We start from the raw sequence: 25,687 nt of genomic DNA, 5'->3' as shown, positions 1-25,687 counted from the left end.
GATCGAGCGAGGAATTATTCTGTCCAATCAACGGACGGCAACAAAATATCAATAGAGGGCGCTGAAAAAGGTGTCAAAGGTCAAATTAAGAATGGGGAAGTACCGATGTTTTCCACGATTAGCTCACCACGATTGAGTAAAAAGACGTAAAAATAGAACGGCCGTTTTTGAGTCACCTGTGTTATTCATCTAGTAACTTCTACTAACAGTACTCCAGTAGAATCCACTGTGCACCTCTCTCACCATGAGTGCTGGAAGAGGTAAGATAACGTTTTGTTTTCCGCTGCGTATGCCCTTTTTCTACGCACGATTTGTGTACGTGCACGACCACAGTATTTTTGATAAACGTCAGCTCGGGCCGCGCGTAGCGTACACAAACAGACGTGACTGTGAGTATAAAATAAGCACATGTGGGGCCTGCTACAGTGCTAGTGCTATTATTGTTTTGAGGGAAGGGTGCTGAAGCAACCTGTATTTTCTTGTTTCACCAAATTGTTGGTTATCATCATTCAGAAAAATTTAACTTAAAATTAATTAAAAGTAATTTGATAATTTTAACAATCCTGACAATGTTCTGTTCTTTAAGATTAAAGTAGGCCTACTTTTAACTTAGTTAAAGTAAAAGTGTGATAATAATAATAATATAAATAATTATTTTGTAAATGTCTGCTACCAAACATTTTTCTGGAGTGTTAATTTATAGATAGCCTTTGTTATTGTAGTAGGACGTCACCGTCTACTTCTAGAAACTATATAAGGCTCCCCTGTGAGCCTTATATAGGGGTCTCATATTTAGGACCTCCTAAACGCTATATGTTTTTCAAATCAGCGTTGATGGGTGAAAGTTTTACGACCGTTAGCCAGCCAGAACTGAAGTTTCCTGTGTACTGTACACCTAAAGCTTTCCCCACCCTATTCAATAAAATTTAAAAAACATCGTCAAAAAATACAATTTTCTGCTTGGTACTCACTGTTGTTTTTCTGCCGCATCGCACGTTTTTTGCCACACGGGTTTGTAACACCCCTTTCACAGAATGGTTTAGTCCAACTCGGTTGGGCTTGGCAGTTCGGCGAGTAGGCTGGTGTACAGTGCTTGGTGGTCGAGTGACCAAAAGATAAAGCGTTGAGCATTATTAAGAAGTCAAAAAACTTGCGATGCAGCAGGAAAACAACAGTGAGTACCAAGCAGAAAATTGTATTTTTTGACGATGTTTTTTTAATTTCACTCAACAAAAAGGAAATACAAGCATTATGAATGTATATTGAGTAGGGTGGGGAAAGCTTTAGGTGTACAGTACACAGGAGACTTCAGTTCTGGCTGGTTAACGGTCGTAAAACTTTCACCCATCAACACTGATTTGAAAAACGAATAGCGTTAAGGAGGCCCTAAATATGAGACCCCTTTCCTAGAAGTAGTCACAGTCAGTGCCACTGGCTGCACTGTCACCCGTAGAACGTAGAACGTAGAACCATAGTCAGTCGTGCCACGTATTACTATTAGTATGACCGATAATGACAAATCTTTGAAAAAAGAAGTACAGCGCCCCAGTTACAATGCAAACAAAAACTTCCTTACTAACTACATTTTGGATGAGTTCACAAGAGATAAATAATCCATGGATAAAATGATTTTCAAAAATAAGTCTGTGTACTGCACTGGCGATGTGTTCATCATGTACCAATTGATAGTGTGAGCTCATTTATGCTTGGCTTGGAGTAAAGTATGGCACAGCAATTGGCATTATGTTGGGCCCAAAAGTACCTTTTTTAATTTGCGTGCGCGCTAAAAACAAAGCAAGAAGTAAAACAAGTTTGCCCAAGAAAACAAATTCAGTTTGCGCAACGTCAAAAAAAGGGCTGTTACAACTCCACCCACCACTAGAGGGCATTAGTGATTAATGCAAGAAAGTGTTTTACAAGCAAGTCAATTCAGGACGTGTCAATCGGAGACGTCAATTTCAATTTTATTTTCACAAAATAATGTCATCAAGGATAAAAATCAAATTTTCAACTCACCCGTCCGATAGTTCGGGCTACAATATAATAATAATAATAATTGTATTGTATTGTATTGTATTGTATTGTATTGTATTGTATTATATTTTGTTCCAAACTGGAACACACCCCATAACCCAGGGGAGGGTAACAATATTATAAAAAAACAAGTTACAGTTAATGAATAAGTCATACGGAAAGGAATTTAACTTAGAACAAAAACACATACATTGGAAAAGCATAATAAACGGCATTATAGTATTACCTGTGTGTAAAAGTTCAGCTTCCTCAATTAGGTAAAAATATGAAAAAAACTAGAGATTGAGAGTTTGTGAACAAACTCAAGGTGTTCGGTTTCCGGGAGTAAAAGCCTGGATTAAAAAACAAATATTACACCTTGCTCAAGATTTGTAATAAATGATTCAAATTATAAAAACTGTCAAAACCACATGATTACGTCATCTAGTAAAAGTGTATGTTTGGTGACGTCATCGGTAATATTTGTTTTAAACCAGACCTTTTCCAGACTTGTATGGTGTGATGGTAAAACATCAAAGGATGTTTATTTTGACCTAAAAGACAATAAACCACGCCCTTTCAAATCATTTCACAGTCACTTCCCGTTTAAACAGGTCAAAAGGTCAACGAAAGTTCACCAACATATCCATCTCTGTCAAGTACGTAAAGCCCTTTCATATGATGTACAGATTGTCAAAATAGCTTATGTAGTTTAGGAAATATGAACTTGGGAAATATTAACTGACGACTGAAGAAAAGACTGTAAGGGGCATGTATGTTTTAACCGCCTTGAACGAAGACTGTTCTTCATGAAGCTTTTTCGCGCTCTATTGATAATATTTTAAAAAAGAAGTAAAAAAAAAAAAAAGAGAATCAAAAATAATGATTTTTTGAAATAATAATTTGAATTTTTATTACTCAAGTATGGATGACGTCATCATGACCTAACTAACACATTATTCCACTCCTAATGCATATCTAACTATGTGCGAAGTTTCAAGTTCATACGAGTGTGCTTTTGTTCGAGGTCAAGGGACGAAGAGAAGAAGAAGATGAAAATCTGGATTGTTTTATTGATTTGTTTGTACTAAAGTTTTGTTTAATCCGGCAGTTTATTTTAGCAAGACCACTCCTAATTGCTTGGGCCTTATGCTTTAACCATTCTGTTTTCTTTGAATGTTTTGTATTGTAACATCCATGTCTGTACATGGAGGTAGAAATAGATTAGGTTACGTAACGTCCTTTCCTACTAGAGAAAGTTTGAAAGGGCTTATGTTATTTCAGAGATTTTTTTTCTTCAAAATATTTAACTCAAAATAACTTGGATAGTTGTTTTAACAAATAATCAAAACAATTGATGATTATGCTAAGTTCAAGAAGTAATAGATATCGTAATACTGACGTGAATTCCGTGGGCCCAAAACGCCCTTCACCCGGGGGGAGTGGTCGATCGATGTAACGTATCTTTTCTTCTCGGTGTTTAACCAAAACATGACCAATGTTCGTCATTTTGTACTGTTGTTTTCTCACATAATTAAAAGTCCCATGAATCACTGAAGTAGGTGGCCATCTCAGCGAAACTTCGTCTTCAATTCCACATTGACCACTAAGCCATCAGAAGGGTAACATTTGAACAATTTGACGCTGAAGATTGAAATGACATCGTTTTCGCAGCATTCTGCATAGCTATATAGCTCTATGCATATCACGCTATGGCACAGAGTACAACAAACTTGGCAGCATGCCACCAAATAAATTTTGCCTAATACACTACACGTGTACGCCACAAGTGTTACGCACAACCAATGGGGAAATTTCGTAGTTCTTTATACAAGAAATTGTGAATTTTCAAACTCGATTTTGAACCAGAAGACGAGATCAAAATGGGATCACGTCTGCGAGGCATTTACGGAGTTTTTAACGAACTTTCCCATGATGTGTCGATTGTAACAACCCATCATGTAGATCAAAAGTTATGATTTTTTGAAATAATAAACTTTGAAAATTCATAACTCAAGAATTGATGACGTCATCGTGACATAACTCAAACGGTTTCTTCTCCTTATACATATCTAACTATGTGTGAAGTTTCAACTTTATATGTGCTTGGGAAGTGTGATTTTTTTAGCGGACAATCGCCGCTAATAAGCAGAATGGATGATCACTGGAGCGTGCTCTGCTGCACCGCTAATACACTACACGTTGTGTGTATGCCTACGTGCAATGTTTATGCACATACCAATGGGGATTTACGTTGTTCTTTAGACGTGAATTTTGAAATTTTCAACCTCTCTTTTGAGCTGGAAGACAACATCAAAATGGGGTCATGTCTGTGGGGCGTTTACGGAGTTTTCAATGACGATTCAGATGATGTTTCGATTGTAAGAATCCCTCATGTAGGTCAAAAGTTATGATTTTTTGAATTAATAAACTTTGAATATTCATAACTCAAGAATTTATGACGTCATCATGACGTAACTCACACGGTTTCTTCTCCTAATTAATCGCTAACTATGTGTGAAGTTTCAAGTTCATACGAATTTGGGAAAGGCGCTTTTGTTAGCGGACAAGGGACGCTGAGAAGAAGAAGAAGAAGAATTAAAAAAAAACGAACAAAAATAAGAGGTGTTCGGGTTCAATACCCGAACACCAAATTAGGCTGTAAATTTGTTCTCAATGGTTTCTGGTATGGGACATTTATACCCTTGACTTCGTCACAACCTGGGGTAGTGTTTAGACTGACCTACCACACCCAGTTACAGGCCTGATACTTCACGGAGGCAACGAAGGCGATTGCCTCCGTGTCCACTGGTCTCTGCCTTGGTGCCCTTGAAATGCTCCAGTACAAATTTGCAATTTAATCATAGGGTGCCCTTTATCAAAAAGAAAATGCCTTGGTGCCCTTGCCCTTTCAAAAACGAAGCATACAGCCCTGCAGTTAGTAACTGAACACTGAACTCGCGTTAATGCATCAAACAAGTCAACGGCAAACCTGATATTTACAGCAGTTTTCTACATGTTGTGGACCAAATAAAATCTACTGCTGCGTCCTGCATTTGCACAAGAAAAAGGTCCTAAAGTACACTTTCTCAATAAGGTTTTACATGTGATAGCTCACAATGTAAGGTCACTATTAATCACACACAGTATCACTACTATCGAGTATCACTAGTATTATAATCAGGCTCTAATTTCCAAAATAATTGAGATTGAAGTAACACAACCTGAAGGCATCTGGGAACTTCATACCTCATGGATCATTTTCTGTTTTTGATTTTCCCCTGGAAATTTACATTTTGTTTTAGCACACATTAAGTGCCTTTGTATCCACGTATATAAAATGTGCACAATTTTACTTCTTTTTCCAGGTAAAAATCTGCCATTTTTATTTTGGTTTGTTTTTGTAAAAATTTGACGCAACATAACGTGAAAGAGGATTGTTTATATTAAGGTTCAATATATAACGTACCAGTGAAAACCTTGATCGTTACACCACCTAATATGTACACAATTGCCTTGAATTCGCACAGAAGGTACAGAAGGTGAAGTGGCTTTTGTTAAATGCTGTGACACAATACACAATATATATGTCAATTGTTATACATGCTTGTACATATACATGTACACACGTAGGTTTACTACACAGTGTAAGGGCGCACAACAAGTTGTCATTCACATCCTGTGTTGAAATCACACAAAAATCGAACACTTTCCTTGTTGTTGGGAAATGTTTATTCCATTTTTTTTCCAAATTAATCAACCCTCCATATGAAGTTTTGTAAGTTCAATGACCAGTGAAAGAATCTAGAAGATAAAATGTTTCTACAGGTGATTTCACCAAGTATTGTCGTCAAAGTTACTGAATCACAATTTCTTGATTTGTGCAATTCATATTCATGTAGCGATGAACCAATGTTTGTTGCCAGCTTGTGTGCATCCCCCGTATGGTAGTTTGCTGAGTTCCCTTGACGGGAAAAATCATACAAAAAACGGGGAAAAAATGTTTAAATGCGCAAAACTTGCCTGAATCTTTATCTATTTTCAGTACATTTGGCTCCAAAAAAAATAAACATGTAATTAGTGAACAGGTGCTATCCAAAACCTTGTTGTTTACACTTCTCTTGTAACACAGCTCGTGTGTAGTACTCTCATTCCACTCCCAATGCACATGGGTGCAGGCAGTGATGCTCATTGTGTATTGTAAGTTTAGGTAGTGAATACTTTACTGGTTGGAGAAAAATGAATCATGAATGGTAAACATGTGTAAAGCTTCCTCGAAAATACTAACTTTTGTGTTAAAGACACTAGACACCATTTGTTTTTGTAAAAAAGACCAATCTTCTCACTTGGTGTATCTCAACATGCACAAAATAACAAACTTGTGAAAGTTTTAACTTGGGCCTAATTGGTCGTCGAAGTTGCGGGATAATAATGAAAGAAAAAACACTTTTGTTACACAAAGTTATGTGTTTTCAGATGCTTGATCAAAATCTAATTCTGAGGTCTCAAAATAAAATTCAAATATTTTAGTGGGATTACTTCTTTCTCGAAAACTACGTTACTTCAGAGGGAGCCATTTCTCACAATGTTTAATACTATCAACAGCTCTCCATTGCTTATAAATACCAAAAGTGTTGATGCTAACAATTATTTTGAGTAATTACCAACAGTGTTCAGTGCGTTTTAAGAGTAACAATTGTGCAGAATGTGTAAGCAGGCATGGAATTTCACCCAGGCTACTAAGTAGGCTGGTTACATCTCTATGGTTACTCACAGATACACCCTTTGTTCTGTTACCCCCTGCAGCAGTACGTTCCCAATCCTAACCTTTAACCCTGGCATATTAGAGGGGACCCATACAATGTTGGGCTACGTGTAGATCGGCCTCTTTTCGAGACTGGGCTCAGTATGAGTATCAAGACTGTTCTTGAGACCAATTTGTTGAGGTATCTGCTGATTTTAGGTCTCAATTTTACAGACTAAAAGAAAATGTATTTATTCGGTAAAAGGTACTATTAATTTTTTAAGTCCTGGGGTGGATTTCACAAAGAGTAAGACTAGTCCTATCTCGAGTTAGGACGAGTAACTAGTCTTAACTTAGGACAAGCTGTACGTTTTTGATATCTCTTAGACCTAGTCCCTAAGTCTTTGTGAAATCGACTGCAGATACAGTGGGCAAAGAACCATTAGGGGCCATTCAGAATAATCAAAAAAGTTCTTGAAAATGGTGGGTTTGTCAAAAGAAATAATAACAAATCATCATTCAGTTGGTATTTCGAATCCAGGGTTGCATTGTTCAGCAGTGTAAACATGAACCAATGCCGAAACCTATCATGTCTCCTTGGATACATACGAATTGCACTTGACATGATGTGAACGGGCCCATTTGTGTGTACAATCATGGTACAAATTGTTGTTATGAACATGAACTGTACATAATAATGTTGCTGCATTGTGCAATGTATGTCAGTACATCCATGTACGTTCCATACAAGTAGATGCCTCCATTGAGAACTATGTACCATATGTACTGTACACGTGTACATCCTACTGAGTGTGGGACTTGATCATGTGCTGTTATTGCAGACTGTGTACATTTCATATGCTGTAATGTGCGGACTCTAGGCAATTTTCATGTGCTGATTGTAGGAACTGTTCATATAATGTGTATATGTGAATGTGTGCAACTTTAGACTTTGTTCATCTGAAAAAAAGACCTTGAGTACATAAAGTTGTGTGCAAGTTGGAGGATGCACACTTGGTTGAATGTTACGGGATCATTAAGATTGCAATACAAAAATGTACACATGTCGGAGTGTATTATAAATTAAATACAATCTGTTCAGAAAAAAATAAATTCATGTCAGAATGGTATGTGATATAGTAGAATGCGCAAAAACAAATGTGAAAAGTAGACTAATCAGTTATCATACGCATATGGGAAAGACTGATTGCTGGACAGGAGGTTGTTGGGGATGGTTGTTGCATAGCTTGCTTCGTGGACATTACACGTGTTACAACACAACAATTACAACTAAGTAGGGCCTATTATGTTTGTTGTGTTGCCATTTAGCTTTCAAGAAAGGCTCTGCTAGGGTCGAAACGTCAGGCCAGTTACTGTCTTTTCTGCATTTAGCAATTTAATACTAATTTTCGTTTGTTATCGTTATCATTAAATTTTCGATGAATGATTAAATTTTCGATGAATGTTTTATCGGTTTAGGACAAGACTTTCAGGATGACCCAATGAGGAGTATAGAGAGTTCAAACAGCTTCAGTCTTGATAACGTGGAGCCAGGCTTACTGGCACACAGGACTAACCTACCAAGCACCAGTAATCGGGGAGCCACCAACGACCCTTCAGAAATGGACAGAGCACTGGGTAGGTTTTAAGATTTTTAGGGTATTTTTTGTACGAAACAAAACACAAACAGCCACAGATTGACATTAAACTAATACATGGTTTATGATAGAAAGCTTCCCTTCAAATATTACTTGACTGAGGTGCTGTAGTTTTTTAGAAATAAGTAAAACAATTTCACAATATTTATTTTAGAATGCACAACGGATCTATGCAAGGTAATTCTAGTCTTAGTGCTTTAAATTCAAACAAGTTCTGGTTCTAAAAAAAATCTGGTCCATTTAAAGTGTTGAGATAAAGGCCCAGCTGTCAATTTCACCAAACTCTTCCTGTTTTAGGATTTATCTTAGGACTTACATGTAGAATGAGTGAATTTCCATATCTGAAGACACAGGACGCATTGAACCCATCCTAAGTCAGGACGGGTTACTCGTCCTAACTCTGGATGGGATTAATCCTAGCGTTTCATGAAATCAGGCCCAGTAACCACTGAGTTTGTCATGATATTTGATGGTCATGTTTTCTGACTGATACTTTACAGAGGCAACAATAGGCAATTGCCTCCATGACCCTGCATGCAGTTTATTACCTGGGGTCGATTTCACAAAGAGTAAGGACTAGTCCTCCTAGGAGATATACAAATTGCATTGATAGTCCTAAGTTTGGGCGAGTAACTGGTCCTAACTTGAGATAAGACTAGTCCTAACTCTTTGTGAAATCCACCCCTGGATTCCCCAATGGAATTGCCCACTAGTATACATTTCATATTCTCTGACAGATGCCAGGTCTGTGTTTGCAAAGGGATTTTTTTGTGAACATTTATCTGGGCTCAATATTTTCACTGGGCCCCAGGCCCTAAGGCAAGTGACTTTTGTTGGGTCTGTTTTAAACTGACAACTAGACAATCACTCAAGCTCTTGTGTCTTTCAATTGGAAAGTAACAGGTTAACAGAAAAACCTCCCAAATCCTGATAAACTTCTTACACTTCCGTTTAGGTGGAAGTGCATTGTAAACAAAATGATATAAAAAATGGGGGGGGGTATTGACATGGGACATACATGTAGTACACTTACTTGATTATATTGTTTTTTTGGTCGAAGGATTTTTTAAAGTTTAGATGAATTGTTCCATTTGAAGTAATCAAGACGTGTACAGTTTAATTTGGACCATTATTCCGGAATTCATCGTTGTTAAACCATGTAAACCGTTTGTGATTTGTTCGAATCTGTTAATTTGTGCTGCACCATGCAATCTGATACATTGGATCAGGCATACACGTGTACATGTATCATCATTATCGGAGTTCAGCAGTTTGGGTGTTGAATTACCATATAATGGTGTTGGGTCTTGGTAATAATAAAATAATAATAATGTAGTCTTATGTTGCGCATTATCAACAAATAGGGTGCTCAAGCCACTTGAATAGGGAGACATCTTTTACGACAGTGCTTTTGTTTTTATGATTGATGAGAATGATTCATGTAGCATCTTAAGGGTTACAAGGTGCTGCGGTGCACTCGGCAGCCACTGCAAGAAACACTTGGGCAAACCCCTTCTCTTAAAGAGAAGTGTACATGGACTGGGTTTGTTTACGTGCATTACACAATGCACTGGCAGAGTGAGGGGGGCGACCAGTCAGTTACCCTTGTGGTTTTTAACTAGATGTTTGAAATGAAAAAAAGTTGCATCCCCTTAAGGCGTTCCCAGGCTGCCGCTTCCAAGGCTCTGTATCAGTTAACTGCCCCTTAACTAAAGAAAGTACAAAAATAGAAAAATCATTTTTCCCATTATCAGTGCATGCTCGCCTTGAGAATGTCTGATTGTACCCAATATTCGTATAATTCTAAGGAAATATTCAATAAATAGGTTTGCTGGAGTTTCGACAATGATGCATTGTTGTGGCGAGACAGCCTTTTTGAAATTCTCGGAAACACCTGCCTGGGTTGAATTGTTATTGGATTCTGACGTGTGGAAGTGCACTGCAGACTACCGGTTTGGTCTTGGGGACCATTTATCTCCTCATTGGGGTATGGGTTAAAGCATGCTGATTGGACTAGTGCAGGTCTTAACTACACCCAGATACAATGTACGTGTAACTTCACTAAACAGGCTACCACAGCAATTGCCGTAGTGCTCTGTGCTTTTGCTGTGGTGCCCTGACATTTTCCCCATAGAAGAGCCCCTTACGAGAGGAAAATTTATGTGTCCCTTCAAGAGAGAAGTTCAAGGCCTGATGTTGTACCATCGAATGATTTTCCTTGAGCAATAATGTACCATTAAAATGACAAAGTGCTGCTCCATATTATTGGCATTTAGTGTGCACAAAATAAGTTCAGTCGAAATTTGTTCCTGCGCAAAATTGCTGGATGAAATCGTTTCTTGCGTATCACATACAAGTACATACACTCGGTGGATGCACAGTACGTATTTTGGAGTTGTACACATTAGTGCTGGGCGAATAGTGAAATTTTGTTATTCGGATACTGCTGGCCAACTATCCGAAATTAACCGAATATTTGAATAGTTTTTTTGCCGCGAGAGGGCGCTGTTCGTTTGTGAATGAGATCTTATGGGCGTAATGATATTAGTTTTAGACAGTGTCTTGGTGTCACTCGGTTCATTCATAAAAATGACCGGATCTAATTTAAAGATGGCGATTTGCTTTTTCTTTTGATCGTGATTGACTCTTCCGTGAAGGAAAACTTTTGTAATCTTTGAACAAAATACGTCGGAAATGTCATTGTTTTAACTCTTCACTGAGGTGAGCATAGTTAAATACTTAATTTATGCTGTTTTATGCTGTCTTAATAGAAGTTTCATAAGGATTCAGACAAAACATTCATATCAGTTGTCGCCCGACGTCCGCGGATATTCGGATATTAAAGAATATCCGGTTACTTGGTTGTAATTACAGAACTATCCGGTTTATAAATAGGTATTCGCGCCCTATGCGGATATCCGGTTATAAAAAAAAAAGGCATTCGCGGTTACGGATAGGAAAACCTATTCGCCATTAACCGGATATTCGAATAATTCGTCCAGGCCTAGTACACATGTGTACAGGCCTTGAACTTCACTCTTGAAGGGGCACAGCAATTTCCTTTAAGGTAAGAGGCACCTCTACGAGGAAAAGGTAAATTTGTACTGGAACCATGCACAGGGCACCACAGTAAAAGCGCAGGGCACCACCGCTGTTGGCTGTTGGTGCTGTGAGTAATTTTGAGGCCTGTGTGTACATGAACTATACAATGGGTACATGAAGTTCTGATTATACTAACAAATATAAGGCATCTATATTCACTCTATTTCAACAGAAGCGATGCTACTTAAAAACGACACCATAGAGCCATCACTGGAGATAACTGAACAGCCCAAGCAGAGAGATTTGCGATTCCGCTATGAGTGTGAGGGACGTTCAGCAGGCAGCTTACTGGCAGACAGGTCCAATGATAGGAAGATCTATCCAACCGTTAAGGTACACAATGTGTTTAAAAGTGAATCAGCCATTGGCTCGCTGCGTTTGGTCAATGTCTGGCTTTGACTTGTTTTGTTGTAAGCAAATGTATAGAACGATCAACGGTCCATCAATGTCTGGTTTGTTCAGTAAACGATATATCAGATACTCAATATCAAGTATATTCAACATTAATTTTTGTTTGTTTTTTGTACCCATACACTGATGAGTGTTACCACTGTATACTCAGTACTTTCCCGAGTCCTGTGAAAAATATCACAGGCATTGTTACTTGGGTGGGTTTCGAACCAAGGACCCTTGCATTTCTAGAGCAGTGTCTTACCAGCTAGACTACCGAGATTTCCCGGTAGCTAGAGGCAGTTCAAATCCTATACTCAACATATGAGTATAATAACTTCTTCTTCTTCTTTGATCAATGTCAGGATTTGACTTTAAAATCAAATGTATTGTAAAGTCCATCGATGTTATATCACATTTGCTTTAAGTATGGCAACTTTTAGAAGAGTTTGAAAAAAAAGCAAAGAATATTATGTTTCTTATTTGGTGATATTATGGAAAAGCATGGGGGTAATTTTTCACCGTAAGTTCATACCAAGAAGAGGGTAGGGTTTAAAATCCCAGTTAAGGGGATCATTTGACAGAGAATGACCCTATTTATATACATGGGTAAACTGGTAAAGCAAACATAATATTGTACATTGATTGTGACCAAAGAGTTCATTGTGTATATATCTATATATGCAAAACTTAATCAACCTTTGTCTTGCATGGCTAAACAAGCAACTTAATTTGTGTGTCTTTTAACAGATACATGGGTACAAGGGGAGAGTCAAGCTTGTGGTATCACTAGTGACAAGAAACACTCCACACCAGCTTCATCCAAATGGTCTCGTTGGCAAACTCTGCGAGAACGGTTTGTGCTCCAAGATTGTGGAACCGAATGACAAGATGGTATTCAGGTGAGTGTGTAAAGTAGAATCAGGAATCATTTGGCAGTCAGGGGTGCGTTCCACTTGCACAAACGAATCGCAACTGATTTATTAGATGTTAAAATTGCATCGGGGATAAAGAATATTAATTTTTTTTGAACATCTATTAAATCGTTTGCAGTACCCGCTGCTAATACATAGGATTCAAACTGCCTCCAGCTACCGGGCAATCTCGGTGGTCTAGTTGGTATGACACTGCTCTAGAATTGCAAGGGTCGTGGGTTCGAATCCCACTCGAGTAAAATGCCTGTGATTTTTTTTCACAGGACTCGGGAAAGTACAGGACTTGGGCTGTACAATACAAATTGTACTAGAGCCGAATTAGAACCTGCGACCTTCAGATTAAAGTGCAGGTCTGGACTATCTAACCCTAATGTTGGCAGTCCCGTATGTTGCATGTTTCACCAATCAAATGACAAACTATCTATGTGTGAGTTATATAAAACAAATTATTGATTGTCATGTTCCCTTCTGTTGCAGTTTTCCAAATCTTGGAATACAGTGTGCTAAAAAGAAAGACATTCCCTCTGCCCTGGAGTCCAGGCAGATACTCGGCGTGGATCCCTTCGATCAGTTCAAAGCAATGCCAAGAGGTGGCAGCAGTCGGAGCACGACCGCCCGGGGGCAAGACTACGAGATGAACGTCGTGTGTCTGTGCTTCCAAGCATTCCTGCCTGATGCCCAACACCCAGGACAGTTTACAGTACCACTTTCACCGCAGGTGTCCCAACCAATATTTGATAAAAGTGAGTGGTTATGTGTTAAATAGCTTCGTGGTTTGGTTATTCCTTAAAAAAAACACTATTTGTACTGTTTTCATGAAGTATAGAAATAAATAAATATAATTGGAATGACATAGTACCATTTACAAAAGTTACAAGAAATAAAACACAAAGGAAACTGATTTACTGAAACATTTACTGGGACATTTACTGGAACAGGATTTGAACCTTTGATCTTTTGAAAGAACACGCCGGCGCTCTTCCAGGTTTTTTTTGGGGGGTTGGGGGGGGGGGGGTCAGTTAGAAGCATTCAACCAGAGACTGCCATATAACCAGAGATCACAACCAAGTCAATGTTTCACCTTGGGAAGGGATGTATCAAGTTGATAAAGATGAAGGTTTACATTGAACTTTTTTTTAAATTTAGGCCTTTCAATCACTTAAAGTCATGTAGACTACTGGGAGATGATCTTGTACTTCTGTGTAGTTTTTTTGTATCGCTTTTCAATCACTTAAAGTCATGTAGAGTACTGGGAGATGATCTTGTTACTTCTGTGTCATTTTTTTGCAGCCAATTCTATGTTTGAAGTCGATTGATTTTTCCCCTCTTCAAATTACCCTGTTTATTTATTTTATCTCTGCAGAGGGAGCATCGTTGAATATATCCCGAGTTGATCGGAACAACGGATCTGTCAAAGGCGGTGATGAGATTTTCATTCTGTGTGACAAAGTTCAAAAAGGTAGTCCCTACTTCATATCACATGTAAATAGGGATGCTTTTCAATACCGAAGTAGCCCGCCGGACTACGAGTGAAGTTCAAGTGGTCCTTTTGGCCATTGGACTAGTGTTAAGGGAGATTGCTTCCAATTGTCACCACCCCCCCCCCCCCATTCCCAAATAAGCCCCGTTAGAACTTTCTGCAAATGCAAATGCGATACAAATGTTGACGTCACAAAATCGCAACAGATAACTCGCAGCAGTTGAGTTGTGCTCAACTCTCTTGCGAATATCGCAGCGAAAACAGAGTTTTGGCGCCAAATTCGCGTCAATTCGTATCGCTGTCGCATTCGCAGGAAGTATGAACCAGTTTTTAGACATGTAGGTATACTGATAAAAAGAAAACATATTCAAAGGTCGGCTAATGCCATCTCAATCTTAAATGGTTGTTAAGAATAGGTGGGATAAGAACCTTTGAGTTGAGTGCGACTCGCCCAAACTGGAGAAGCACTCCAGTGGAACGAAAATGTTGAGCTACACACACATGTATCCAAGACTTGATGCATGTGATTAGTTTGAAACTTAAAGGAACACGTTGCCTTGAATCGGTCGAGTTGGTCTTTGAAAAGCGTTGTAACCGTTTTTTTATAAAATGCTTTTGGGTAGAAAGATGTTGTAAAAGTAGAATACAATGATCCACACAAACATGCCTCGAAAATGCACGGTTTTCCTTCTACTTCGTTGACTAACACGGTCAATCATTTATGGGAGTCAAATGGCCGACCGTGTTAGTTTGCAAAGTAAGGGGAAAACCACGCAATTTCGAGGCACATTTGTGTGGATCATTGTATACTACTTTTACAACATCTTTCCAACAAACAGTTTTTATAGACCAACTCGTCCGATCCAAGGCAACGTGTTCCTTTAACTTTCAGTATGGATTTGGTGTAACATTTGGAACAGTGTAGTGTAGTAACATTGTAGTTGAATGACTTCATCCTCATTTTTTTTCTCCTGTCATCTGCTGCAGATGACATTCAGGTTGTCTTCTTTCACAATGATTGGGAGAGCAAGGCTATATTTGGACCCAGTGACATTCATAGACAGGTACAGTCGGGTTTTGTTTTGTTTTGTTCAAATGAATGAAAAACCAACCTAAGCCATGTAAGCTTTGGCTAAGGTTGTTTTCTATGGCAGCCTATGCTTATGGATGTGTCTATCCAGGCAAATTAGTCGGGAACATGTGATGAGATTCCCTATTAATTTTTGCTATGACACACAGGGAGCAAGACAAAGATGTCTGGCAATTTGTTGTTGTATCCCAATAGGCGTCTCCAAACATTTGGGTGTTGGGTTACCATGGAGTAATTGATGTGGGGAAAATTGCACTGGGGGTGAGGGTTGTTATGATTTTACCCAAACACTGATTTGTTTACAGAACTGTTTCCTCAGTACTTTACCAACTGCTGAAAAAAAAAACACAGGCATATTTCTCTGGTGGGATTTGAATCCTTGACCTTCGCCACTAGTCCACCGAGATTGCTTGGTAACTGGAAGACAGTTGATATAGTTGTTGTTTAATATATTTGAGAAATCGAAATTAGCTGTTGCAAACTGCTTACCAACCAAAAAGATTTATGGTATAAATACAAACAAAATAGTTAATGGCCTGACGTTTCAACCTTAGCAGAGTCTTCCTCTGCTTTCTTTCGTTTGTTGTGTTTGTTATGTAGCTTTCGAGAAAGACAGGTTTCTTTCGAAACGTCAGGATATTTAATGTGATTGGCATAATTATTCTTATAATAGATGTTATCGGAGATAAAGAATATTAATTTTTTTTTTTTTTTTTACCCATACACCAATGTGTGTTAGCACTGTATACTCAGTGGTACCCGCTGCCAAAACATAGGATTCGAACTGCCTCTAGCTACCGGGCAACCTCGGTAGTCTAGTTGGTAAGACACTGCTCTAGAATTGCAAGGGTCGTAGGTTCGAATCCCACCCAAGTAACATGCCTGTGATATTTTTTAACAGGACTCGGGGAAAGTACTGAGTATACAGTGCTAACACACATCGGTGTATGGGTAAAAAACAAAATTAATTGCAAGGGTCGTAGGTTCGAATCCCACCCAAGTAATATGCCTGTGATATTTTTTAATAGGACTCAGGAAAGTACTGAGTATACAGTGCTAACACACATCGGTGTATGGGTAAACAAAAAAAATAATAATTATTATTCTTCATTGCTGGTGTCACATGTAGGTTGCCATCGTCTGCCGAACGCCTAAGTACAGAGATCAACAGATCCAACGCCCTGTCACAGTGCAATTTAAGCTGAAAAGAGTTAGCGATGGAGAAATGAGTGAGCCAATGGAGTTCATCTACAAACCAATCGATGAAGGTATGCCAATTGTAATGGATTAATGAATTAACCCTTTAGTGACCATAGCAGCCTCAAACAGCTGGCCAGATATTAAATAAAAGATCATGACCTGAATTGAATTCTGCCAATGTTCCCCATGGTAACATAGTTTACACGTTTCTAAAACTATACCAAGTTGCTTTTTTATGTTATTTTTTGCAAACAATTGTATAAAAAAAAATTTTCAAAAACAAATCAATACAACCATGTCTGGGTGTTTTGTAATAATTATACACAAATGAGTGGCCTCTTAAACACTTTTTATTTATCATTGGCACAGCGATTGTTACATGTAATTGCTATACAGCAATATATCAAAGGTTTTTAAACTGTTGTTAAACCCAGAACAGACTGGACAACGGCATTAAGCGTACATGATGATGTTTGTAAATTGGATCTGAAAATTGTTTGTGGCGCAGCTCAATCAATGGCGAGTAGGAGGGTAAATTATAATTTCTGAACCTTCTTTGTACATTCATTTCATTTTTGTGGGTAATCTTAGATGCTGACGGAGTGGAAGCTAAAAGAAGGAAAAAGTCACCACATTTTACAAGATTCTTTGGAGAGCCTACACAAATAAAGCGTAAGTATGCTGACCATTTTTGTTATCACTCTCAGTGTTGGATTCACTGCAGTGGCCCAATTTGATGGTACCGCACAGTTTTTTGGCAATGGGCGGCACAAATATTTGCAGCATTAAGAAGATAGACCCTTATGCATTGTAAATGCAACAATGCACTATCTATATGGGCCATTGAGCAACCTTCTTTATACATTACATTTGATATACAAATATTATGCACATGCAGTAGCAGAAAATCGAATGTTCAGTTTACTGCTGGTGTATGTATCTGACACACTACGCCACTTCAGAGCAGACCAATCATAACGTAGAAATTAAAAGCTTCATGTCACTGCAAGTTGTCGCACTGATAACATTGGGCATGTGAGACCATTACCTGTCTTTACCCTTGGGAATAAAGACAGAGACCAGTCTCCAATCTTTTGACTGCTTCTATTGACCTCATAGAGTTATATATAAGAACTAGAGGGCGCATGAGTGATGCTTCGTGCACAAACGCCACGGGACCGTAAGATGACAAGCGCGTCATTCTGCACGCGCGTTGAATATGAAATACACGTTTGAGGTTTTTTTTTTTGAATGCTCACGCGATGCTGTTTGTTCAACTTACAAAATGGCCTCACAAACACACGCTGTGAGATGCTAGTTTTGTCAACTTAGAAAATGGCGGCATAAGCGCATGCCGGGGCGCGTATTTAGGCCAGTGCGCTCTCTAGTTCTTATATATAACTCTATGATTGACCTTTATCATGATGCCTCCATCTTGGTCATGTTCCTTGTATCAAATAACAATAATGAATGCTAATAATCATCTTGCAATTAAGAACCATTCTAGTTTGTGACACTTGTGTCCTTGAGCAAGATTCTTTACTATAATTGGTTCTCTTCACCCAGGGGTAAAAATTGGTACCTGCGAGGGTAGAGTTTGATATTGTGAATGAAAAAGCCTTTGGAGCGATATAAACTGTTGCCCAGGTTGTATACTCCAAAGGGAGCTGAGAATCATTAAAAAAGGGATGTTATTGGCCCTATGACCAGGGCACTAATGTAAAGCACATTGATACGGTTATTGTGAAAGAGGCTATATAAGAATTGGTTATTATTGTTATTATTTCTTGTTCTTCCAGTCTCTGTTTGGTAACATTGATATCAATGGGAGAAATTCAAGATGGCTGCATTGTGATAAAGGTCTATTGACCGTATTGGATATGACGTCACCGTTCAAGTATCTGCCGTACAACATGGCGTCTTTGAGCGTGTGCGTGTGTGGGTGCGTGCTGGTGCTGCAGAAATCAAACCGGGCACGCTGCGTGCTGCATGTTTCTTTGATGCACGCGTTTACACGTGCATACGGTTTGCCCTACAAGACGGCGACTTTCAAAGGGGATATTCAATACGGTCTGTTAATGTGCATAAGGTCCATTCATAGCGAGGGTGAATAAATATTTGTTAAGATTGACATTTTTAAAACCCCATCTTGAACTTCCACCAATAGGAGAACCTGGTGATCAAGTTCCACTGCATGGTGGGTGCTCCTTTACCACAACACAGCAGCAGACTATGCTTACAAGTATGTCTCTGGCTGTGCGTGGCATGGGTGAGCCGAATGTAAAACAGAAATTACGCACTAAGATAAACAACAAACAACCTACAGGTGAGTACAGCCGCTTTGAGTTTGCTGTTTTTTGTGGGTACTCTGTGATTGTCCAGTTAATATGACTGGCACCCTTTAACAATGATTTAGATTAATAGGGAGACCACCAACATAGGGCGGATAGTTCAGTTGGTAGAGTGCTTGTACGTTAATCCGGAGGTCATGGATGCAAGTCCTGCTCTGGGTCATTAATTTAACTTTATTCAAATCCAAATTAAGTCGAGAAGTGTTAAAGGCTCGCAATTGTTGCATGCTTGTTTTTAATTTCTTTGCCATCTGCCAGCTCCAATGCTGCCATACGCTGGTACGTAATGTATTGTAAATTGTCTTGTTTTTCCATACAAAGTTGAGTACAGAACTTCACAATTTCTTGCCAAAATTTTTAAAAAAAAACACAAAACAAAGCTCAAGACATTTCCCACAGGTTTTCTGATATATCTTGAAGCCAAACTCTATAGGCAGAGGATGACAGTACATTATTTCAAACTTGACATCAGGGATGCGTTTTCGCAGTCGCAACCAATAACTGTTTCAGTCAATGGACAGTGATTAACCAATGGCAAGTTCAACTAAACAATTATTGGTTATGACCGTGTAAACGCACCATAGGATAGGGCTTGTGTCATGGTGCTACTATGCAAACATATTTGCTATGAAGAGGGAAAGTTTCACTCTAGGAAACAGCTTACTATTTAAAAATTGCAGCCATGTTCATTACATTTTCATTTACTTTTTCCCGATAATTTTGTGCTGAACAATTATCTTTTTTGGTCGTTGGGTTTGGTTTCCTAAGGTTGAATACTTGTGGTCTCCAGTCATCACATCTGATTAAATTGAATATTCTTTAACGTTGTTATTCTTGTTCTCTGGCTACAGATTCTCATGATATCAGGCAACCACCACGGGAATATGCACACGCAGGCAGAAGGGTCCAAGGGAACGAAGCAGGTACATCGTCATCGACAGTCTACAGTCACAGCTCCAATACGACCTTTGGCACAGTGACACAGCGTGAACCGGCAGCTACAGTCACAACTGGAGAACCTTTTACCTTCAGACTACCCACCATAACAGACACTAGCATGGCGTTGCCGTTTCCAAATACTCCTACGGCGATGCTGATCAACGAGGCAAGCCAGATGCAATTTCCCACTGGTCCGATGGAAGATAACACGTCAAACATGCCAGTCAATTATACACACTTTACCGATCCTGAAGAGCCCTCTGCGGAACCCGTTATGACTTTTCCGGAACAACTTCTGCATCTTCTCAGTGATGAGAATCTTGCCAATTTGGAGTCTTCAGGTGTTAGTGCGATGGAGCTACTGACTAGCATGCAGGACTTTGACCCCGCGAGTTTAGAAATCCCAGAGGTTGATCTGAACCAAGTGAATCCGTTTCCAGAGATCAGGGAACCAGCGACAGACGAGCGCATGCTTGAGAATATTAACGACTCGTTGTCGATACCTTATAGTAACAGTGTGGAGTTGGATTATGACCCCTCCACGTGAAAGTAAGCGTCTTTAGCTTGGGGTGGGGTAGCCTGAACATCTAATGTCTAAGGATAATTCAAACCAGTATCGCCTTTATTCTTTATAAACTTTCAGATTAAAAAATTGTTTTTCTGATTGTACGAAAGAAAGATTTTTGTAATTTTAATTACCGTGGTTTTAACAGCACTATGTCAGCACCAAGGTCGGTTAAAAAAAATTGTTTGAAAAATTTGCAAAAATGCTACATAATGCATGATACAATGCCACGTTTTGGATGGTGACCACATTTTTCAAATTTGTCACAAAATTCAGGGAAGGACCCTTGGCTTCTTTGATCAATCTGTAAAGGAAAATATGCTGCTCAGAATTTATTACAAAAGAAATGTCAGTTTGGTGGACATCTTTTTTTTTCTGATGAGAATTAATTGTTTGTGCATGGCAGTTGATTAGGTTTAAAAAAATAAAATTTGTACAGTAGATCTCATTTCAGTTTTACTGAGATGGTACAAAGTATGTTGCATTTTACAAAAGTTATGGTTTGAATGTGATATTTTTGAGACTTGTTCCCCATAAAGTTATTGACAGTGTCTCTTAGACATGTTTTCTTGGAACCGGTTTGGAGTATTGCAAATGTTTTTTAACAACGTTTGGTTGTTTCACATGGAGATGTATCATCAATTACCAAATAAATTGTACCAAACTAAAATAGTGGGAAGGGGGTAGCGACTGGTAACAAATATGTTTGGGTCATGCTACGGTCATTGGCTTTTGAGTGTTTAACCCTCAGTTGAACATTTTTAGTCTTAGCAGAGGTACTTAGCAGAGAGCAAAATAACCTTGGTACTTTTTTTTGTAAGGGATGGCAATTTCATTGAGCTGCTTACATGTACAGTGTGTGAAAAAAAAAAATTCATAGAGCTATTTATATGTAAGCTCTGAAAGTAGCTTAGCACAACAAAGTTATGCTAAACAGAATACGGGTACCAGCCAAACTACCATGTCACATGTACAATCTGTGGCTTGTATCCTGCTCATATCTGCTAAGCAGAAATTTGTTCAGCAATATTTTGTGCTTAAAAAGCAGCTCTATGAAATTGGGTTCTGTAGGCTAGGCATGTTTCTGTTGTTTTGTTATGTGAAGAGCCTGTCAATGATAATAGTTTAACAAAAAACGAATGAGATTGTTAATTATGTAAATTGTATGTAAATTATGTATAAAATTTAGTTGTGCATGACTGTAAATACAGTACCCTATTTTATATTGAAACATTGCCTTGTTGAAAAAAAATACTAAAATGTTCAACTATTAAGTTCGAGTCACACTGCAGCGATAACGATCACGTCACAAAGAGAACGCATTCAATTGGTTGAATGAGCGTGTATGCATTCTGTGTGGAGCAATTCAATCAATAGAGTGCATTCTCTTTGCGTCGTGATCGTTAGCGTTTCGTAATCGCTGAAGTGTGACTCGGCCTTTACCTGTTGATTGATTTTAAAAGTCAATGATTGTTATTATTTTATTGATTATAAAAGTAAGTATGTAAAATAGTTTTCAACAGACGAAATGCTAGAAAATGACAAGTACAGTTATCACAGAAAAATATTGGGCCACTCAAAGTGTGCATGTTCTCTGGAAATTCTGTATGAATGACTGTATTTTAAAAGTCAATACCAATTTCATAACCCTTTTATTTAGCGAAAAAAACAGGCTTTGAAAATCCTGCTGCTAAGCAGGAAACAGGGCACCAGGAATATACAATACAATACATTGTATTTTGGCTGGTAACCTGTTTTTGCTAAGCGAAGTTATTCAGTGCTAAGGATTTTTTTGTGAGCTTCAAACATCTTCATGAAAAATTGGCCTGTAACACTGGAAAGGAGGCTCAGTTTCCTAAAACTGCTCAACAAAAAGTAAAATCACAGACAATAGCCATAAAATGGTCAATGTGTTTCAGCTGGTAACATTAAAAAAAACAAATCGTACTACAAAATTGTTCTAACTGACACAGAGGTTTTATTCCTTTAGCAGCTCTATTAAATATGCTATTTGTGAGTTAGATTTGAATGCTGTATGTTACAATGATTTGCTTCAGCCCTGTTCGCATTTGACTTAATTTGGGTAAACTAACCAAGCCAATGGGTAACTTACCCGTTTTAAGTCCACTGCGAACAGCCCAGGAAGTTTTCCTCCCAGGTAACTTACCCGACCCGAACGGGTAGTTTAACCGAGCCAAAGGTGCCCAGGAAGATTGACCAGGTCAGTTTAACCCAGCCAGAAAGTTCAATGCGGACGCGATGACTTGGTTCAATCTCCCATCCGCCCGTGACCCGAAGAAGCTGACATGTTTTGTCCTGGAAGAATAAGATTTTCAAACTATTCATTGTTACGCAGGGGGCCAGCTCGGTTGGTTTACCCACGGTCTCGGTGAGTTTACCCGAGGCAAATAAATCCAAGTGCAGACGGTGGGAAAATATTAACCAAGTGCGAACACGGCTTTAGTCACAAGTTATCGCTTAAATGTGAATTCCTCATCAGATTCGAGACATTTACTTTGATGCATGATTCAGGGCAAGCTTTTGGGTAGTTACATCAGAGACAGCGAACACCAACACAGAAGTTTGAATGAATGTGTATGGGACAGTGGTACCAGGGTTTGCTCATCGGGAGGTTGCTTTACAAAAGTTTGCCCCGAACCCTTTGACATATCAACTGTCTCTTTAGTCTGAGGAATCTCAATATATGCAGTAACTTGTAACTAAGCAGGGCCCAATTTCGTGGCTCTGCTTACCGTAAGCACAGAATTGGTGCTTACGGAAGCAGGGAATTCTGTGCTTAAGGTAAGTTGATTTCACGGGTTAGCAGCAAATTTTGGCTTCTGCGCATGCGTACTCTACGTTACTAGGCATTCTACGCTTACAAGGCTAACGCAGAAATTCGGCGCTCGCACGTAAGCGGGGAATCGTGATTGTAAGCGCAGAATTCGGCGGTAAGCAGAGCCATGAAATTGGGCCCAGGTCATTGTACTAAACATTTATTCAACTAACTTGCAAATGGTTTATTGACCCACTGTAAAGTGAAACATTCCAGTTTTTGGGGGAATGTAAAAGTTGTATAAATTGTATAAAACTTATAAGAGCCAACATGAAAGTATACACTGACTTATTATATACAAAGTGAAGTATTGCTGTGCAAACCTATTTTGTTTTTTATCTTTTTTCTTTTTTTCTGCTCTTTTGTTGTTGTTGAAAACTTTGTAGTTACGGGGTAGGAAAGAAAAGTATGATTATTTTATTGTACTATTTTATTTTAGAAATAATTTAGTACACATTTATTACTTATCATGACTTTTAAATACCTGTATTGTCTTTTTGGGATTACACATGTAACCCATTGTGTAAAATTTATTTAGAGTTACTGGAAATTAAGCCTTTGTAAGTAGGATTTGAAACTTTGCATGGTGGAAATACGATATAGAAAAGTTTGCAGTAACACCATGTAATGACTATCTCTAAATGAGTTGGGGTGGTTCTGAAAAGAACCTTTGGTTTCAACTCGGTATGTTTTCGATCAGTATGTTTGTAGTTGATTTCTAACTCAATTGAAGAGAGGGTACAATGTAACATTTGCCTTTAGATTTTGTGTGGAACTTGGGGAAAGTACGGAGTAAACAGTGCTTAGTACTCTTCAGTGTAGGGGTAAAAACAAGTTGTATAAAACAAATGTAACTGGAATCGTTTGTTTGAAATGCATTTGTGTAAAAGAAGACAGTTTTGACAAGTTTGTTTGTTGTTTGTTTGTTTGTTTGTTTGTTTGTTTGTTTGTTTGTTTGTTTGTTTGTTTGTTTGTGTTTTATATTCAAAACAAGTTCACCATTAGTATGACATTAAATTGATTTCTTTTTAATAAGAGATGGGAGGAAGAAAAATAGATTTCTTATGATTGTTTCGTCGCACAGAAATGTGTATTTGAAATTTTGAAGTAAATTTTGCTGCATTATTTTTTTAAAAATCTTTCTGATATAATCAGCTAAAACAAAACATAAACTCAATGCAGCTGTTGGACTTTTTGCGAACATAAATAAATATTTTTTTAGCAGTGAACGAACTGCTCCTGCCCTACCCTTATAATATGTGAACAAGACTCAATCTCATAAACACTGCTTGCCAAAGAATTCTGGGGTTTACAGTACCCCATACAGCACTTGAATCTATGGGCTGTTTGTGCAGAATTCCGCAGCAAGAAGTCTCATGAATTTGAGTCCAGATTATCAGATGTTTAATAATTTGTGTAAAAAAAAGAATTGAATAAAAATGTTTTTTTTTTTTTAAATCTCTAATAAAAATCCCTGTTCTGATTTATTATTATGTGCAACATTGTGATATTTATGTATTATACATTTTTATGGTTACACAGAGAACAATTCATGGCAAATTGATTCGATCATAAGATGGTGATTATTATGGAACATATCCTGAATGCTTTGGATGGATATGTAATATTCATTCATAAATACCTAAGACAGTTTATGGCATTCTGATTGGTCGAGAGGGCATCACGTAGGGTGTTTAAACGGATGATTTAACACCAGTAAAAAGTGTTTAAACATGGGCGAGACACGCAAGCTTGCACCTGTGCTTATAAGACAGTTTATTCATTGCTATTGGTCGAGAGCAATGGCTGGAACACCTGGGCCACATCACACGATATGCGCGACGCACATGCCAATCTCCTTATAAGGAGTTTTCACCAGAGGGCCGTACCATTTCATAGCTGGAGGGTTGTTTTGTGGAAAGAAATCATTGAAACAATTGTTTTTTTACCATAAAGGTATTTATGAATGGGAATAAAAATGTGCTTGGCCGGTATTTAACACTCTGTTTAAAACCAGTTGCAGTCTTGATGCTGATAATTCCCCTTGCCTCTGGCTCGGGTAATTATCGCATCCAGACTGCAACTGGTATTAAACAAGAGTGTTTAATACCAGCCAACCACATTATTTTGTCCCGTATTAATACCCTGGACAGTTTATCCATTCTAGTTGGTCGAGAGGGCATATAGTGAGAGGTGTAAACGTAGGCATGGTGCGAAGCTTACGCATAGATTAATTTAGGTGTAACACAAATACTGATTTATTAATGGGAACAAAAGAGTAGTCAATCAAGTTCATGTTTGTCTAGAGTGCTAGCTAGAGGTAGAAAACTGCTGTTGAAATATTAAATAAACGCAAGTGCGCCCTCTTGTGACACACAGACCGT

The 25,687-nt window shown here is 38.4% G+C and overlaps 1 protein-coding gene across 1 annotated transcript; it reads left to right on the top strand.

Annotated features, from left to right (window-relative positions):
• The first annotated feature begins 90 nt into the window (after positions 1-90).
• LOC139946044 (proto-oncogene c-Rel-like) lies at positions 91-24,760 on the top strand. Its single transcript, XM_071943633.1, has 11 exons — positions 91-260; positions 8,237-8,395; positions 11,690-11,850; positions 12,658-12,809; positions 13,320-13,585; positions 14,206-14,301; positions 15,310-15,386; positions 16,542-16,680; positions 17,204-17,284; positions 18,780-18,938; positions 19,815-24,760. The coding sequence occupies exons 1-11, from the start codon at positions 245-247 to the stop codon at positions 20,447-20,449; spliced, it is 1,941 nt and encodes a 646-aa protein (XP_071799734.1). The 5' UTR covers positions 91-244; the 3' UTR covers positions 20,450-24,760.
• The last annotated feature ends 927 nt before the right edge of the window (positions 24,761-25,687 follow it).

The sequence above is a fragment of the Asterias amurensis genome, chromosome 1 (assembly GCF_032118995.1).
Source record: "Asterias amurensis chromosome 1, ASM3211899v1".
Classification (NCBI taxonomy): domain Eukaryota; kingdom Metazoa; phylum Echinodermata; class Asteroidea; order Forcipulatida; family Asteriidae; genus Asterias; species Asterias amurensis.
Note: the sequence above shows the minus strand (reverse complement) of the source record. Positions and strands in the feature narration are given on the sequence as shown.

Excerpts from the sequence above, each read along its gene's own strand:
- LOC139946044 (XM_071943633.1), top strand. Across the intron at positions 8,396-11,689 it reads AGAAATGGACAGAGCACTGG|AAGCGATGCTACTTAAAAAC; the intron begins GTAGGTTTTAAG and ends CTATTTCAACAG. Across the intron at positions 15,387-16,541 it reads CCAGTGACATTCATAGACAG|GTTGCCATCGTCTGCCGAAC; the intron begins GTACAGTCGGGT and ends TGTCACATGTAG.